This window comes from Entelurus aequoreus, linkage group LG19 (genome assembly GCF_033978785.1).
Source record: "Entelurus aequoreus isolate RoL-2023_Sb linkage group LG19, RoL_Eaeq_v1.1, whole genome shotgun sequence".
Lineage (NCBI taxonomy): Eukaryota > Metazoa > Chordata > Actinopteri > Syngnathiformes > Syngnathidae > Entelurus > Entelurus aequoreus.
In genome coordinates, this window is record NC_084749.1 from 30,929,342 (window position 1) to 30,948,559 (window position 19,218).

General features: G+C 42.5%; 1 protein-coding gene across 2 annotated transcripts in view; it reads left to right on the top strand.

Moving 5' to 3' along the window:
• ak4 (adenylate kinase 4) overlaps positions 1–18,794 on the top strand; it is a 64,544-nt gene extending 45,750 nt beyond the window's left edge. For both annotated transcript variants that reach the window (XM_062028267.1, XM_062028266.1), the window contains 3 exons: positions 5,532–5,704; positions 6,247–6,365; positions 12,151–18,794. In XM_062028267.1, coding sequence (XP_061884251.1) covers positions 5,532–5,704; positions 6,247–6,365; positions 12,151–12,274 — 416 coding nt within the window. In that variant the 3' untranslated portion in view covers positions 12,275–18,794. The remainder of the gene's footprint in view (positions 1–5,531; positions 5,705–6,246; positions 6,366–12,150) is intronic.
• Positions 18,795–19,218: the final 424 nt, after the last annotated feature.

The window sequence follows — 19,218 nt, forward strand, 5'->3', positions numbered from 1 at the left end:
TAGCTGAGATAGGCTCCAGCGCCCCCCGAGACCCCGAAGGGAATAAGCGGTAGAAAATGGATGGATGGATGGATTAGAAAAAAAGTAAAAAAAATACAACCTGTGTAGCCAGATGAACATGAACAAGGTAATAGATAATAAACAAGGAACCAAACTAAACAAAAGCTTAGTCTAATGAGGTATGATAAATAGAGTGACAAGGTATTTTACAATTTAAGACAAACCCTTTTAAAAAGTTATGTAATGGAGGAGTGGTGTTTGATATTTGGACAAATACCTCATTAACATTCAAACTGTAGATGCTAACATGTCCCCACATGTGTTTGAATACAATACTTGGTATGTAATCAACCATATTAAAATGATGTTAGCTGCCAAAATTTAATTTTACTTTGTTTCTGCTTGTTTGCTGCTGTTAAATATGCAAGATGATTTCTAGTAGCTGCATCATTGATGCAGTACTATTGTGAAATGCCAGCTCTGTTTGACAGTGCAAACAGCACGGTGGACAGGGGTTAGTGCGTGTGCCTCACAATAAGAAGGTCCTGGGTTCAATCCTGGGCTCGGGGTCTTTCTGTGTGGGGTTTGCATGTTCTCCCCGTGACTGCGTGAGTTCACTCCGGGAACTCCGGCTTCCTCCCACCTCCAAAGACATGCACCTGGGGATAGGTTGATAAGCAAAACACTAAATTGGCCCTAGTGTGTGAATGTTGTCTGTCTATTTGTGTTGGCCCTGCGATGAGGTGGCGACTTGTCCAGAGTGTACCCCACCTTCCGCCCGAATGCGGCTGAGATAAGCTCCAGCACCCCCCGAGACCCCAAGAGGGACAAGCGGCATAAATTGGATGGATGGATGGATGGATGGATGGATGGATGGATTTCTAGTAGCTGCATCATTGATGCAGTACTATTGTGAGATGCCAGCTCTGTTTGACAGTGCAAACATTCTTTTTCAGTTTCAAAAGATAGCAAAACCTCTCTCATCTTCTCTGATGATTATTTTTCTGAGCCATCGCTATCTATCGGGACTCCACGAGTCCTGTCCCCCTCCCCACACACGCAGGCCACATCACCGGCAGCGCAAGCGAGATCACCCAATAGGCGCACTGCCCTAGCAATACAATGTCCACGTATTGAAACGAATCATCGAAGCAACAAAATACAATTCTTTTTTCTAATCAAATTAATTGATTTAATTGATGGATTGTTGCAGCCCTACTCATAACGTACGGTAAAAAACAAATGCAATGTTTGTGGCAGTGTTGGGTGGCGGTCGTCGAATTTGCCATGATGCATTTGCGAAAAAAGAGTAAAAAACATGAAAAACAAAAGATGTTTACAACTACAAATTACTTTTCTTCTGTTTATTTTTCTCATTTTTTAAATGTGCGTGCTTTTAATGAGGCAGAGGCCCACAGCAACAACCGCTGCTCGTTGAGAAGAGAGAAACATGCTTTCATTTCAGGGTTTCAAAACCTCTCCACTAAGATTTGTCGTTGGTTGCTTTTTTTGAAAAATAATATCTCTAGAGCAGGGTGGACAAACTCATATTCATCCTGGGCCACATCTCAGTTACAGCAATCAGGCAAACAGCACGGCTTGAAATTGCCAAACTAATAAAACGTAACCATACAAATGTAGAGTGTAATTGCCTCATGATATTAACAATCACCCCTTCATTTGATTGTTATCATTGTTTTCCAACTAACTGATGGAAAACCTGCTTTTGCATCACTAGTCAATGTGCCAAGTTCAGCTATCGTGGAATTTATTTCAAAAGGGGTGACAGTGATTGACCAAAGATAATTCAGTGGATGTTGCATCTAATAATGGCACTTTATTCAGTTAAGAAGAAGTGCAGCTCTATGCGGTACAATTCAAAATTAAGAAGATGATGTGCCTCATTATTTCCAAGCGTTATTGGGCCACATAAAAAGATATGGCGTGCCAGATGTGGCTCTCGGGCCTTGAGTTTAACACCAATGCTCTAGGGCAGGGGTGTCAAACGTACAGGTTTCATCCGCAAGATGCGTTTGCTTAGTATAAAAATGAGCTGCATTCTTTAATGAAAGAAACTGATGTTCTAAATGTGTCCACTGGATGTCGCAACAGCAATTTAATTGTAACCCACGTCACACATCACACTGTTTAAATATGACGTGTCAGCCGACTTTAGCGCCCTCTGTATTGGCTGCGTCTACTCCAATCAGTGCAGGTTCAAGCAATCAGCTGCTCCTTTTGTGGCTGGCAGCAGATGGCGGCAGACTGATGCTGTATCGACGCACAATACCTTCTTTTATTGTAAATTATCCACTCAACGGGTAAAATAACAAGACTGTAGATGCAAAGACTTCAGTCAACATGACTATCATCTTTGAATTAGAGTTCTTTGCAGCGCTTGCAATTGGTTGAAGGCATGATGCGGACCCTGAACTCCATTGTAAAAATTTATTTTTCTACATTTGTTGTTTGTTCTATTTTATTTTATGCTTAAATCTAGCATGGCTAATGTTGTCATGTTACATTTAATTTGGGTTGTATGGTGTCATTTTGACAATTTGATTATATTAGAATTGTCATATTTGAATGATGATAAATAAATGTGTTGTGGCAGTTGAGGATTTCACCAATGCAGAGGTTTGTGGAAACACACTGTTGCTTTTCCAAACACGTCTCTGATAACATGACTGCCAACATGAGAATGCTTAACAGGAAGTGCTTAAAGTTTAATGGATGTGTAAATATACTGGGACAAAGTCTAAGTTAAATCATGTTCTTCATGGTGTTTTTGAAACTGCACCATTTTTTTTCTCAGAATCTTTAACTAGAAGTGTTTTGTCAAAGGAGTTTTGGTGATATGTTTATTTTCAGAATGTGCTTGTTCTATTTTTGGCCAAAGTAAGACAAAGAAAACAATTTTTAAGTTGTCTTTATTTTTAAATTATTATGCCATGAGTTTGACACCCCTGCTTTAGAGGGTTCTGATTACTTGCTAAATATAACAAGAGAGTTGCTAAGTTGGCTACACTTCCTGTTTTTTCTTCTTATTCTCTGGCAGACCAGGTGCATTTGAATGTTTACTGTGTGAGTGAGGATTTATTTTACTGCATGTTTTGTACAAGTAATTGTTTAATAATTGTTTTAGTGAAAATAACACATTTTACACTATCAAAACATAAATGTACATGTCTTCCTGACACATTTCCGGCTGGGATTTGAACGCAGTGCTTCTACTTGTAGTCTTATAAAAACTATCAACAATCTTGACAATCTTCAACTATAATTGTAATATAGACTACTGGAGTCTATATAGTATATCACACAAGTGAGTACACTATTTCACATTTCAGTATCTTTATTGCGTTATATATTCACAAGGGCCAATACTGTTCTATGAAAGGAAAATTAATTAATCAGTGGGGATATTTGTTGACTGCTGTTCAAGCCCAGCATGTGCATGTAAAGGTTTAGGGGGTGAGTTTCCTGGATGGCAGCTAGTGGGGCTGTACGGTAGTAGGTTGTGTAAACCTCGCTTCCCAAAGCCTTAAGAGCTGTGCAGAACAATGACTTGACAGCCTGGGATGGACCGTGCATAATGACCACCGTTCCACCAGTACTTGTATGGGTTCTCTCTGGAGAGAACATTGTTTTCAACACGATCATCTCAGTGAGGACACCGAAAGCTGTTTGTGTTTCGGTGTTAAATGTAGCCAAGCGAGAGTACGTCAAAACCACAAACGATAGCAAACCACAGAGATGTTGTTGTCTTTATGACACTTGTGCAGAAATGTGTGCATTACACCGCTACAGAAGCCTGTCACATTGCTTCCAAACACTGTACTGGGATCTCCTCACTTATTTTAACAATTGTATTCCATACATGGTTTTGAATTACACTTTCCCAGGGTGCGCCTCTCATAGTTGGCGGGGAGAGGCTCCATTTCACCGGGTTGATAGTGCTTTTTGACCAAGGGTGTCAAAGTAGTTTTCACTGAGGGCCACATTGCAGTTATGGCTGCCCCCAGGAGGCCGTTTTGTGACCGTGAATAATATATAATACAAATGTATAGGATTCGCCTCAAGATATTACATTATTGCCTATGCATTTGATTTTACTGTAAAATTTGTGGTGGTTATATATATTACAATATTAAAAATATTGTAATATATATTACAATTACAATAATATGTTATTGTCACACAATATATTACTGTAAATGGAATATAACAACTACCAGTGTTTTTAGAGTAAAATTAATGCAACTAAACTGCCAGTTTTTTTTTTTTTTACTGTAAAATCTCTGTTGTTTTTACAATGCATTACTTTAAATAAAAAACAAACAAACAGTACCACAGTTGTTTTTACTTAAAAAGCTGGCAGCTCAGTTGCCAGAATTTTATTGTAAAGTTTGTCAGTTTTTACAGTGTATAATTTAATGGATAACCTGGTTTTAAATCATAAGTCAAGCAAATAATAACATTTTTATTTTAACACAATTTTTTTTTCGAATGTATCTATTGTGTTGGCACTGCGATGAGGTAGCGACTTGTCCAGGGTGTACCCCGCCTTCCACCCGAATGCAGCTAAGATAAGCTCCAGCAACCCCCGCGACCCCGAAAGGGACAAGCGGTAGAAAATGGATGGATGGATGGATAATATTTTGTTGCATTAATAGATAATATTAAAGTTCAAAAGATATGCAGATATATATATACAAGATATGCATGCAGTACATGCATTTTTAAATGTCAAAATGGAGAAAACAAATGCATTTAGGAAGAAAAGATAAAGCATTGTACTATAAGGCTTTTGAAGGCCACATAAAATGATGTGGTGGGCCAGATCTGGCCCCCTGACCTTGAGTTTGACAGCTGTGGTTTATACAATCTTGTTTATGTTGTATACATGGGAAACAGAAGGAAACTGCTACAGTTTAAATTTTACTCAGTTATTATGTAACTAGAACCTTTTTGGCAAAAGTAAGGTCCTGGACTGATCATCAGTAAATCACAAGGTGCAATAAAGACAACCATCTGACCTACTTTCGCACCTATAGGCGATAGTCTTTAGTTAAACATCACTGTTTTTAGACTGTGGGAGGGTAGCAATGGTGTACTTTGAGAAAACCCACAAAAGCACTAAAGAAGCATGTCAGCGCAACACAAAAAGACCCTAGCTGACAGTTGTTTTGTACTTGTTTTTTTTAATCAAACTTAAAATTTAAATTAATGCATGTTTGGACCTAAAAATAAATAAATGTTCAATAATATTTTGTTTGTGTGCAAAATAACAAATTGAGTAATTAAAACGTGGAGTTGCATATGTTCCTGGCTTGTCTCCGGCCATCACTAACATTCTGCGCCACGGGTGACAATGAGAATGTCCGGGGAAAGGTATATCCTTATCAGTGGCAAAGCAGGAAGGAGCATTTGCATTAAAACGTCATATGGCCTTGTTTAAAAATGCGTAACTGCATGTTTGCTTGTTGTGTCACAATATCCCACTCCTCTCACCTCTTTCTCCTCTCCAGGTTTTCCACGGACACTTGCACAGGCACAGACCCTGAACAGTTTGTACCAGCTTGACATGGTCATCAGCCTCAACATCCCTTTTGAAACGCTTAAAGACAGACTCAGTGACCGCTGGATCCACCCGGGTAGCGGCCGAGTATACAACATGGGCTTTAACCCGCCGAGAGTGCAGGTCTGGAAATCTAAACCATGAAGTGAATTGTGATCTTGTTTTTAGCATGACCCTTGTTTATTTCAGCTCACATATTCATATTCCAGATATTGTGTCTTGCAAACTGCTTAATTTATACAATACAAGTAGGCCTACTGGTAAACCCCCGTCTTACATGTGCATGAAACAAACATCCAAATAAAGCACACACTGTTCACTTCTAGGTTCCACTTTTTATTGCTGTTTGGAAATGCTTCTATCAAAAGCAAGCTTTTATCTGTCAGTCTTACTTTCTGTGAAGTGAAAACATTTGCTTCCTTTATGCAGGACTCGTGACATTCAGCCTCACAAACGGTTTTCCTTAACAGGAAGATGAGTCATGGTCATATTATTGCTCTGTAACTTTATCAAGCAGGAAATGAGAGCAGATCATGTGATGCAAAACCTTTATGGAACTTTAGTGTGTTTGTTTTTATCCAATCAAAACTTTTCATTTCAAGATTGTTTTATGTGGTGGTCTGTTTTGTTGTTTGAGCATGGATGTCATGCCTTTTCATCCTCAGGGCAAAGATGACGTCACCGGGCAGGACCTGATTCAGCACGATGACGACAAACCAGAAGCTTTGATGGCCAGACTGAGACACTACAAAGATGTGGCTAAGCCCGTCATCGACTTATACAAGTTAGTGAATTACCACAATATTTGACATCCATTTTATCTATGTATATAACATATAGGCGCACCCACGATTTGATTTTGCGTCCTATGTCCACTGTAGAGGACACTGGTTTTTCAGAGGATATGGCAATGTTTAGTTTCTTTTGAACATGCATACACGGTTACATTGGTATACATTGCATCAGAATCAGAATCAGCTTTATTGGCCCACTATGTTTATAACACACAAGGAATTTGACTTGGTAGACTATGCTCTCTTTGTTCAATGCAAAAAACAAAGAAAAACGTAACAACTTGTTCAGTTACACAATTTAACATGTCTGAAAAGGAGTAGGAAGAAGCACAGCTATATCCTACCTTCTGCTTATTATAGCAATTACCAATGTACTATTTTTTTAAGAGTAAAAGAAAAAGATAAAGTTGTGTAACAGAAAATGTAATAGTGTTTGTATAGTAAGTAGCTTTTATAATACAGTAGCCTCCCGTTATTCTTCACACCGGCTCAAGCACTTGGCCAGTAAACAAGCACTCAGAGCGAGCTCAGCCGGACTGCCTTCAGATAATGTTACAAATATCTGACAGACCAAGAGGAACATGCTCAAAAGTATAGTAAAGCTCCACTTTTCAAAATGTGTTTGCTTAAAGGCCTACTGAAACCCACTACTACCGACCACGCAGTCTGATAGTTTATATATCAATGATGAAATCTTAACATTGCAACACATGCCAATATGGCCGGGTTAACTTATAAAGTGCAATTTTAAAATTCCCGCTAAACTTCCGGTTGAAAACGTCTATGTATGATGACGTATGCGCGTGACGTCAATCGTTGAAACGGAAGTATTCGGACACATTGTATCCAATACAAAAAGCTCGGTTTTCATCGCAAAATTCCACAGTATTCTGGACATCTGTGTTGGTGAATCTTTTGCAATTTGTTTAATGAACAATGAAGACTGCAAAGAAGAAAGCTTTAGGTGGCATCGGTGTATTAGCGGCTGGCTGCAGCAACACAACCAGGAGGACTTTGACTTAGATAGCAGACGCGCTATCCGACGCTAGCCGCCGACTGCATTGATGATCGGGTGAAGTCCTTCGTCGCTCCGTCGATCACTGGAACGCAGGTGAGCACGGGTGTTGATGAGCAGATGAGGGCTGGCTGGCGTAGGTGGATAGCTAATGTTTTTAGCATAGCTCTGTGTGGTCCCGTTGCTAAGTTAGCTTCAATGGCGTCATTAGCAACAGCATTGTTAAGCTTCGCCAGGCTGGAAAGCATTAACCGTGTAGTTACATGTCCATGGTTTAATAGTATTGTTGATTTTCTGTCTATCCTTCCAGTCAGGGGTTTATTTCTTTTGTTTCTATCTGCAGTTAAGCCCGATGCTATCACGTTAGCTCCGTAGCTGTGAATGTCCATTTCGCGTTCTCGACTCTCATTTTCAAGAGGATATAGTATCCGAGGTGGTTTAAAATACAAATCCGTGATCCACAATAGAAAAAGGAGAGAGTGTGGAATCCAATGAGCCAGCTTGTACCTAAGTTACGGTCAGAGCGAAAAAAGATGCGTCCTGCACTGCACTCTAGTCCTTCACTCTCACGTGCCTCATCCACAAATCTTTCATCCTGGCTCAAATTAATGGGGTAATCGTCGCTTTCTCGGTCCGAATCGCTCTCGCTGCTGGTGTAAACAATGGGGAAATGTGAGGAGCCTTTCAACCTGTGACGTCACGCTACTCCTGGTACAGGCAAGGCTTTTTTTTATCAGCGACCAAAAGTTGCGAACTTTATCGTCAATGTTCTCTACTAAATCCTTTCAGCAAAAATATGGCAATATTGCGAAATGATCAAGTATGATACATAGAATGGATCTGCTATCCCCGTTTAAATAAAAACATTTCATTTCAGTAATTTACATTAGATTTGCCATAAACGTGCTAAAACTTATTATTTATGATTTTACAAAACTTCCAAATTTGATAATAAAAACTGCAACTAAGATGCATGTTACAATCAAACCACTGGTGTGTAATAAGTACAATACTTACAGTTTAAACACTTTGTTGTTTTTGTTAAAATACTTTCACACAAATTCAACTTAATAGCAAAGATTACTTGTAAAAAGGCTCCAAAAATCTATACATACGTTTATACAAATCTGTTATTGTGAATTAGCATTAACATATTTTTTATATTGTTTTGCGATATTTATTCAAGTGTTGCTCCTTTTTGTACAATGGACTTTGGATAATTTTTCAACTGTTTAAAGACTTTTAATTACTTTTATATTAAAAACGACCTGCATCAAATCTAGCATATTTTTCTAATGTTATTATAGACTGTACTCGTGTTTAGAGACTACTTCTGTCCCTAGATGTCCGCAACGAAAAGCGAGCTGCAGCCAGCATGGTGTCACATTTGCTTGGCGCTGTTGCACCAGTTGGACTTTTTTAACCTTAAAAGCCACCACACAACACAATTTAACATGTCTGAAAAGGAGTAGGAAGACGCACAGCTATATCCTACCTTCTGCTTATTATAGCAATTACCAATGTACTATTTTTTTAAGCGTAAAAGAAAAAGATAAAGTTGTGTAACAGAAAATGTAATAGTGTTTGTATAGTAGGTAGCTTTTATAATACAGTAGCCTCCCGTTATTCTTCACACCGGCTCAAGCACTTGGCCAGTAAACAAGCACTCAGAGCGAGAAAATATATGCACATTTTGTAGATTGCTGTCCACGGGTATATCTGGGATATATTAAAGTTATGTCCACATTGCAGACATGCTGACTACGTTCCAGACAATCAATGTAGTATGAAGGTACTGTATATATATGTATATATATATACACCTTCATACTGCTGGTGGTAATATTTTTTGTTTGTGTGGTTTTGAATTGATGTTAATTTTTCCTATGATCACAAACGCACCGTCTGTGCTTGAAAGAGGATTGGTGGAGAATGAAGAGGTGTTGTTGTGTGTCCGGAGAAGCACTGAGACAAAAGTATTTGCACGGGAGGTAAAACCTCTTGAAATTGTAGCGTTTGTTAGCATAAGATTGGCAATAAAAGTTAAAAATAGTGTATGTGCGTTCACTCCAAAATGGCGACTTAAGGTACCCAAAGGTTTTTCTCCTTTTAACATATTCATAAGTGTTGGCCCTGCGATGAGGTGGCGACTTGTCCAGGGTGTACCCCGCCTTCCGCCCGATTGTAGCTGAGATAGGCTCCAGTGCCTCCCGCGACCCCGAAGGGAATAAGCGGTAGAAAATGGATGGATGGATAAGTTCAACCTTCTGTAGCGGCATCATTGCCTTTTCTGACTCTTAGGTTTCTTGCTAAAATCATGTGAAGGTGAAGTACATTTGCAGTCATTTTAGGGAATAAATACAACCCCCCAAAAATTGAAAACACACAACCGCAAGAAGATTGCAAGTGAATGTGAGATGCACACATGCTTATTTCCTGTGGATATGGTGCCATCAGCAGGTAGTACAGGGTACAAACAAAAACACTCAACCAGTCTGTATTATTATGCGGTTATGTATTATTACATTTTAACATATCTATACAGTTTTGCTGACTTAAGATGAATGGTATGGGTTATCTGCAAAAACAACCCCAAAAAAGACTAAAGTACAATGGGCGTGGGTGGGTTTTCTCACAAACCATAAATCTGTGGATTTGGAGATCGCAGACACTGTGGTTCAACGTTCTTCTTCCTATACACCTTATGGGCATGATATACCAAAGGTTTGTGTGTATTAAAACATGTGCAAACTTGTTAGCACACGCAAAGTTGATCTACTGAGCTTGTGCACAGAAGATTACATCTCTTGAGCAAAATAGAGAGTGCTATCTATTTAGCGTGTTTGTCTTCATATATATGTTGATCATCAGAACACCCAAAATACTGGAAAGGGGTACTGCAAATATAATCATTTAGCATTCGCAGTGTGATTTCTCAAGGCTGAAATTGATCTGCGGGCACTATTTTTCTTGCATTTGGATCGTTTCAGACGCAATATGACAACACCGCACAATTAGCTAGCTCAAAGTAGGTTCTGTTGTCTATTTTGTATATATAGCCGAGAAAAGGTGGTTCATATTATATTTGTGTGTTAACAACATGACAAAACGCCACTGGTGGGAACTTATGATGTCATAAATTTGAGGGAAATGAGTGTCTCCGTGGTTGCAACTGGTACACATGTAAATAAAAGGTTGTACTGTTTCTTGAAATGGCTCATATTATAACTGTGCGGTATGATAGTCCAAGTGATCTAGTTGTCATATATGTGGACATTATGGGAATTTAAAGGCCTACTGAAATGAGATTTTCTCATTTAAACGGGGATAGCAGGTCCATTCTATGTGTCGTACTTGATCATTTCGCGATATTGCCATATTTTTGCTGAAAGGATTTAGTAGAGAACATCGACGATAAAGTTTGCAACTTTTGGTTGCTGATAAAAAAGCCTTGCCTGTACCGGAAGTAGCGTGACGTCACAGGTTGTGGAGCTCCTCACATCTGCACATTGTTTACAATCATGGCCTCAAGCAGCGAGAGCGATTCGGACCGAGAAAGCGACGATTTCCCCATTAATTTGAGCGAGGATGAAAGATTTGTGGATGAGGAAAGTGAGAGTGAAGGACTAGAGGGCAGTGGAAGCGATTCAGATAGGGAAGATGCTGTGAGAGGCGGGTGGGACCTGATATTCAGCTGGGAATGACTAAAACAGTAAATAAACACAAGGCATATACTGTATATACTCCGCTCTAACCAACTGAGCTAACCGGCCACGATGTATTAACCACAACACAACCAGGCTTATATTTAATATGCCACAAATTAATCGCGCATAATAAACACCTCCCCCATCCCGTCGATATAACCCGCCAATACAAATCAAACACCCGCAAAACAAACTCAATCCCACAGCCCAAAGTACCGTTTACCTCCGCAAAGTTCATACAGCACATATATTTCCCCAAAATTACGTACGTGACATGCACATAGCGGCACGCACGTACGGGCAAGCGATCAAATGTTTGGACGCCGCAGCTGCGTACTCACGGTAGTGCGTATCCAACTCAAAGTCCTCCTGGTAAGAGTCTCTGTTGTCCCAGTTATCCACAGGCCAATGTGTATCCAACTCAAAGTCCTCCTGGTAAGAGTCTCTGTTGTCCCAGGCCAATGGTAAAGCTTGTCCCAGGCCAATGGTAAAGCTTGACTGTCATCGTTCGGGAATGTAAACAATGAAACACCGGCTACAACGTAGCCGCTACGTGTTTGTGTTGCTGCAGCCGGCCGCTAATACACCGCTTCCCACCTACAGCTTTCTTCTTTGCTGTCTTCATTGTTCATTAAACAAATTGCAAAAGATTCACCAACACAGATGTCCAGAATACTGTGGAATTTTGCGATGAAAACAGACGACTTAATAGCTGGCCACAATGCTGTCCCAAAATGTCCGCTACAATCCGTGACGTCACGCGCAAACATCATCATACCGAGACGTTTTCAGCAGGATATTTCGCGGGAAATTTAAAATTGCACTTTACTAACTTTGCCGTATTGGCATGTGTTGCAATGTTAAGATTTCATCATTGATATATAAACTATCAGACTGTGTGGTCGGTAGTAGTGGGTTTCAGTAGGTCTTTCAGGTTTATGTGTAATACAAATACAGCACCCTGTTAAACCACTCGAAGGCCTAGTATGCCGGTACTAAAGTTTTTATGACAAATTGTGCCCATAACTTGTTCTTTTGTCTCTACTTACACAGGTCACAAGGAATCCTGCACTCATTTTCGGGTACAGAAACCGATCGGATTTGGCCGTACATCAACTCTCTCCTCAGCAAGATGCACACAAAGCCATTACATGCTTGTCAGAGTCAGGCGCCCTGAATCTTGGAAAAGACCGCAGAGAACATCAAGAAAGACGGTCAATAGGTCGTCATCCAGGTCTTGTTCATCATTGGAATGGAGAAATAACAGTCACCCAAATGCTTTATAGATATTTGCAATGATATAGTGGAATTATATTTAGTCCAACGCTCACCCAGATATAAGAACAATTTTAGTATGCTTCAAAACAGTCTACACAAAACATTCGTATCTGATTACACAAAAAGACTTGAGCTGCATGCATGCAACAATGGCAAAGATATGGAAACAGTCGCTTTTTGATGTAGTTCATCACCCTCACAATGTGTGAGTTCAATTTAAACTTTGCATATCCTAACGCAACATTTTTTTCCCGCTATCTCGAGAATCTCAAATCAGAAGATGGTCACTAATAGTCCACGAGACTTATTACATAAAGGAAGTTAAACTGGAGCAACAAAGCAGGACCTGGTGTATAAACTAGTGTAGGGGTGCCCAAACTTTTTTTCTCCAAGTGCCAAATTGAAAATGTGTTAATGAGCTATGGACCAAACCCAGCGATTATATGTGTCAAACACAAACACAAAGTTCCTTTAAATTAGTGCAAATAAGATGGATAGATGAAGGGCTGCCCATTGCTAAATTGGTGCCCTAAGCACTGCCTTATAACCTTTCACATAATTTTTTACAGTTTCACTCATCTTCAATTTAATTAGATGCCTAAAATGATTTAATGGGAAAGAAATTGTTCAATAACTGCGATTGGCTGGCGACCAGTCTAGACTGAAGTCAGCTGGGATAAACTCCAGCTTAACCGTGGCGTATAACAGAGATTTGCAAACTTCGCTTCTTGCCACCACTTACATTCGGGATCAAACCCAGTTTGACTGCCTTGCAAGATAAGTGCATTAATGCTGCACGCCATGGAAGATTGAGCAGGAAGGGGCTTGCTTAAGTTCGGAGTAAAGTTTTATAAAAAGGCGCCCCGTCATTTAATGGTTACTAGGGATGTAACGGTAGCAAAATCTCCATCCTTCCATCCATCCATTTTCTACAGCTTGACACTCATATTCACACACTAGTGTTGCCAATCAACCTATCCCCAGGTGCATGTCTTGGGAGGTTGGAGGAAGCCGGAGAACCCGGAGGTAGCAAAATCTCACGGTACAATATTATCACGATATTGAGGCCTGTCAGGCTTGGACAAAGGAAGGGACTCAGATGCAGAGATGGGGGTTCTAAATAAAGCTTTTATTTTGAAAAACTCTAACCTCCAGAGCAGAGAATATTCAATCACTATGAGGTACAAAAACAGATAGCGAATAACGTTTCCAAAAAAGGGAAAAACCAAAAATTACTCCAAAAGGAGGAATTACAAAAAATAAGACGAATGATAATTAGCACCGGATCTGCTATAAAAACTTTTAACAAAAAGCGCTCCAACAGGAGGAAGAAAATAAGGCCTATCAAACTTACTACACTAAATCTTATTCTAATAAATGTAAACAAAAAATCACTCAAAAACTTTGAGGAAGGAAGATCATTTAGGAAAAAATTATAACTCACCACTGCGGTTGAAAAAAGGCTAAATAACAAAAGTCGCTCTGAGGGAGGAAAAAGTTAACTCAAAATTACAGCTTGAACAATACTGGATACACGGACGTAGTCGTGGGACGAGACAAGGCATGAACATGAACGTGGATGCAAGACAGGCACGAAAGCTCGAGACAATCTGGCACAGAACAAGGGGAGGCATGGGCTTATATGGAACATGAGGGTAATGGGAAACAGGTGGAAACAATCAAGGGTCAGGGATGACGTCAGACTGGTGACACAAGAGGAAGGGCCCGTGATCTGAAACAAGAGGAGTTGCTTTTCAAAATAAAACATGCAAATCACAAGACAGAAAAAACCAAGACAAGACTCTCCTCACTGCGGTGTGACAGTACCCCTCCCTTTAGGGCAGACACCTGACGGCCCAGATTGTCCGGGATGGTCTCTATGGAAATCCTCAATGAGGGTGGAGTCCACTATATGCCGAGAAGGCACCCACTGTCTCTCCTCCGGTCCGTACCCTTCCCAGTCCACCAGGTACTGTCTGCCCCGGCCCCTGCTGCGAACTGCCAACAACTTCTTTACTTTGTAAACAGGACCGCCCTCAATCATCTCGGGTGGTGGAGGGGACGTGGTGGCTGGAACCAGCGGGCTTACTTTAACGAGTTTCACTCGACTGACATGGAAGGTTGGGTATACACGCAGGGACCGGGGCAGACGGAGTCGTTCAGCAGAGGGTCCGATGACTCTGGTGATAGGGTACGGACCTATGAATCGTGGTGCTAACTTTTTGGACGGTACTTTGAGCCGCATGTCTTTGGTCGAGAGCCATACTCTATGCCCTGGCTGATATGCAGGAGCGGGTCTCCTCTTGCGATCTGCTGTCTTCTTCATCCGGTCTCTTTGTCGGATCAGCACCTGACGAGCTGCTGCCCAGATGCGTCGGCAACGTCGGACCAGGGCATGTGCCGAGGGGACCGATGCTTCCGGCTCATTGTCTGGAAAGACTGGAGGTTGGAAACCATAAGCACTTTTGAACGGAGAGAACCCTGTGGCCGATGTAGGTAGTGAATTGTGTGCATACTCAACCCAGACCAGGTGTTTGCTCCATGTAGAGGGATTCTGGGACACCAGGCACCGGAGGTTGGTTTCCAGTAGCTGGTTGAGGCGTTCGGTCTGGCCGTTGGCCTCCGGGTGATAGCCTGGGGTCAGGCTGGCCTTAGCTCCTATGAGTCTGCAGAAATCCCTCCAAAACCGTGATACAAACTGGGGCCCCCGGTCAGAGACAATGTCTTTCGGGAAGCCGTGAATCTTGAACACATTGTCCATCATGATTTCTGCCGTCTCCTTGGCGGAGGGCAGCTTCGGCAAGGCAATGAATCTCACCATTTTGGTGAAACTGTCCACCACTGTTAGGATGGTGGTGTTACCTTGAGAGACCGGGAGCCCCGTGACGAAGTCCATGGAGATGTCGGACCACGGTCTGGAGGGAATAGGTAGGGGCTGCAATAGACCCATACGAGATCCGGATGATGTCTTGTTCCGGGCGCAGACCGAACATGCCTCCACGTACTCCCGAACCTCCGGCTCCATGGATGGCCACCAAAATCGCCGAGAGATGGCGAACATCGTTCTCCGAACTCCCGGGTGGCATGAAAGCAGGGAGGTGTGAGCCCAATGGATCACCTGTGAGCGCAACCCAGTCGGAACAAACAAGCGACTACCTGGGCACCCACTAGGTGGCGGGGTTCCACCATTTGCCTGCTTCACCTCATCTTCTATTTGCCAGGTAACCACTCCAACCACACGGGACAGTGGAAGGATAGATTCTGATTCCTTGGCAACAAGCTCGGGGTCGAAGCGTCGAGACAGGATGTCTGGCTTGACGTTTTGGGACCCCGGCCTGTAAGAGAGAGAGAAAGAGAAGTGGTTGAAAAAGAGTGCCCACCTGGCCTGGCGAGAATTGAGTCTTTTAGCCTTCTTTATGTACTCTAGATTTTTATGGTCTGTCCAGACAATGAACGGAAGATCGGCCCCCTCAAGCCAGTGTCTCCACTCTTCAAGGGCGAGTTTAACCGCCAACAGCTCACGGTTGCCGACGTCATAGTTCCTCTCTGCTTTGGATAGACGTTTAGATAGGAAGGCACAGGGATGCATCTTGCCATCCTTCTCTGACCGTTGGGATAGGACGGCTCCGACTCCTTCGTTGGAGGCATCCACCTCTACCACAAACTGGCGTTGCGGGTCTGGCATGGTGAGAATAGGAGCCGAAGTGAAACGCTGTTTGAGATTCTGGAATGCACTTTCAGCTTCTGGAGTCCATCGGAATTGTACCTGAGTGGAAGTGAGGGCATGGAGAGGAGCCGTTATAGCGCTAAACCCTCTTATAAACCACCTATAGAAGTTAGCAAACCCTAGGAACTGCTGAACCCTTTTACGGCTATCAGGAGTGGGCCAGTCGGTAACTGCATTAATCTTAGCCGGGTCCATCTGGACCCTTCCCGGAGCTACTATAAAACCCAAGAAAGAAATAGTGTTAACATGAAACTCACTTTTTTCTGCTTTGGTATATAACTGGTTTTCCAATAGTCTTTTGAGGACCCTAGTCACGTGCACTTGGTGGGTCTCAATGTCTGGTGAATAAATTAAAATGTCATCTCGGTATACATACACAAATTGATCAAGGAAGTCTCTGAGTACATCATTTATCATAGTTTGAAAAACAGCGGGTGCGTTGGTGAGTCCGAATGGCATGACAAGATATTCATAGTGTCCACTGGGAGTATTAAATCCAGTTTTCCACTCATCCCCCTCCCTTATACGGATCAGGTGATAGGCATTACGAAGATAGAGTTTGGTAAATAGCTTAGCTTGTTGGAGTTGGTCAAATACTGATGTCATGAAAGGAAGGGGGTACCGGTTCTTTATGGTGATGTCGTTGAGGGGACTGTAATCGACGCATGGTCTCAAGGATCCATCCTTTTTGCCCACAAAGAAGAACCCGGCACCTGCTGGTGATGAGGAGGGGCGGATCAGCTCTGCTCTTAATGAGGCTGTGAGGTATTCCTTCATGGCCGCCCTCTCTGGCCCGGAAACAGAATACAGGCGACCCTTGGGTATGGTGGACCCTGAGATCAAGTCAATGGCGCAGTCGTATGGACGGTGCGGAGGAAGAGACATGGCTTTGGTTTTGCTGAAGACTTCTTGTAGCTGATGGTAGCATCCCCATGCTACCATCAGTGTTCAGGTCCGGGTACTCCGATTCTGTGGTGGGGTTTGCAGAAAACAGGTTGAGTTGCGCTACACTTCTTCTTTGTGTAGCACTGATGAAACAATCATTAATACAGTCCTTCCCCCATGCTTTAATTTCACTTGTCCTCCAGTCTATCTGGGGGTTGTGTTGAATCAGCCATGGTAGTCCCAAAATCAACGTGTGTGAGGCGGCTTTGAATAGATATAAACACATTTTTTCCTCATGGTCTTTTAAGTTAAATGCGGACGGGTTCTGTGGCATGAGTAATCACAAACAGTTCCTTACCATCAAGAGCTTTAGCTCTCATGGGTCGATCTAATGGTTCAGATTTGATCCCTAATTTAGCAGCCAAAGACCAGTCCATCAAACTCTCGTCTGCCCCTGAGTCAATAAGCGCCCCAATGTTTGTGACGGTGTGATGTTTTACCTGAACTCTGGTGAGGGTACGCTTAATGGGAGTAGAAGTAGCTTGTTGACTCACTCCTATGGGTCGTTTAATTGGACAAGTGGCGACGAGGTGGCCCGGCTCCCCGCAGTAGAAACACCTCCCTTCCAGCTGTCGTCTCTGGCGTTCCTCTTGCGTCAGCCGCGCTCTCCCCAGCTGCATAGGATGCTCACCTTCCATCAGGGAGCTGGGATGACTCGACTTGGGTGAAGCTGTGTAGAAATCCGGTCCGTGTTGCGTCTGATAATGTGCCGCTCCTACCGTAGTGGTTGCTCGTGCGCTCCGATGTCGTCTGAGCTGTGTAAGTCTGTTGTCAGTACGGATGGCGAGCGCAATGAGCTCGTCCAACCCAGCAGGTAAGTGTAGTGGAACAAGTAAATCTTGAATAGGTACGGCCAGTCCTTTCAAAAAAGTGTCATAAAGAGCAGCGGAGTTCCATCCGCTCTCTGCCGCTAGCGTGCGGAATCGGATGGCATAATCACAAACCGAGTCTCGACCTTGCCTCAGTCTGCTCAGCTCCTGTGCCTTCTCTCGGTTATCGGTGACAGGATCAAACGTCATTCGTAGTGCCGTCTGGAAATCCGTGAGTGAGTTGCAGATGGCTGAACCTCGGCCCCATTCGGCGGAAGCCCAGGCCTTGGCTCTACCCGTCAAGTGGGAGATCATAAAAGCGATCTTCGCTCGCTCAGTGGGGAAGGCGTGAGGATTAAATTCAAAATGGATTGAACAGTCTATCATAAATGCTTTGCAGTGTCCTGTTTCACCTGAATAGGATGCTGGAGGTGCCAATTCACTTCCGGCTCCAGCGAATGACGTAGGCGGTAGGTGGGCAGGTACGGGTGCTGATGCGGCGGATTGAGGAAGTCGCAGGACCATCTCCTGCAGCTGGGTGGTTAGTCGGGCCATATGCTCGGCCATCGCCGTATGGAAACCTTGGCGTGAGAGGCGGGTTTCCTGATCCTGTATGGCGGCGGAAAACTGTCCTTTCTCTGCTGAGTCCATACTGGCCAGATTGTAATGTCAGGCTTGGACAAAGGAAGGGACTCAGATGCAGAGATGGGGGTTCTAAATAAAGCTTTTATTTTGAAAAACTCTAACCTCCAGAGCAGAGAATATTCAATCACTATGAGGTACAAAACAGATAGCGAAAAACGTTTCCAAAAAAGGGAAAAACCGAAAATCACTCCAAAAGGAGGAATTACAAAAAATAAGACGAGTGATAATTAGCACCGGATCTGCTATAAAAACTTTGAACAAAAAGCGCTCCAACAGGAGGAAGAAAATAAGGACTATCAAACTTACTACACTAAATCTTATTCTAATAAATATAAACAAAAAATCACTCAAAAACTTTGAGGAAGGAAGATCATTTAGGAAAAAATTATAACTCACCACTGCGGTTGAAAAAAGGCTAAATAACAAAAGTCGCTCTGAGGGAGGAAAAAGTTAACTCAAAACTACAGCTTGAACAATACTGGATACACGGACGTAGTCGTGGGACGAGACAAGGCATGAACATGAACGTGGAAGCAAGACAGGCACGAAAGCTCGAGACAATCTGGCACAGAACAAGGGGAGGCATGGGCTTATATGGAACATGAGGGTAATGGGAAACAGGTGGAAACAATCAAGGGTCAGGGATGACGTCAGACTGGTGACACAAGAGGAAGGGCCCGTGATCTGAAACAAGAGGAGTTGCTTTTCAAAATAAAA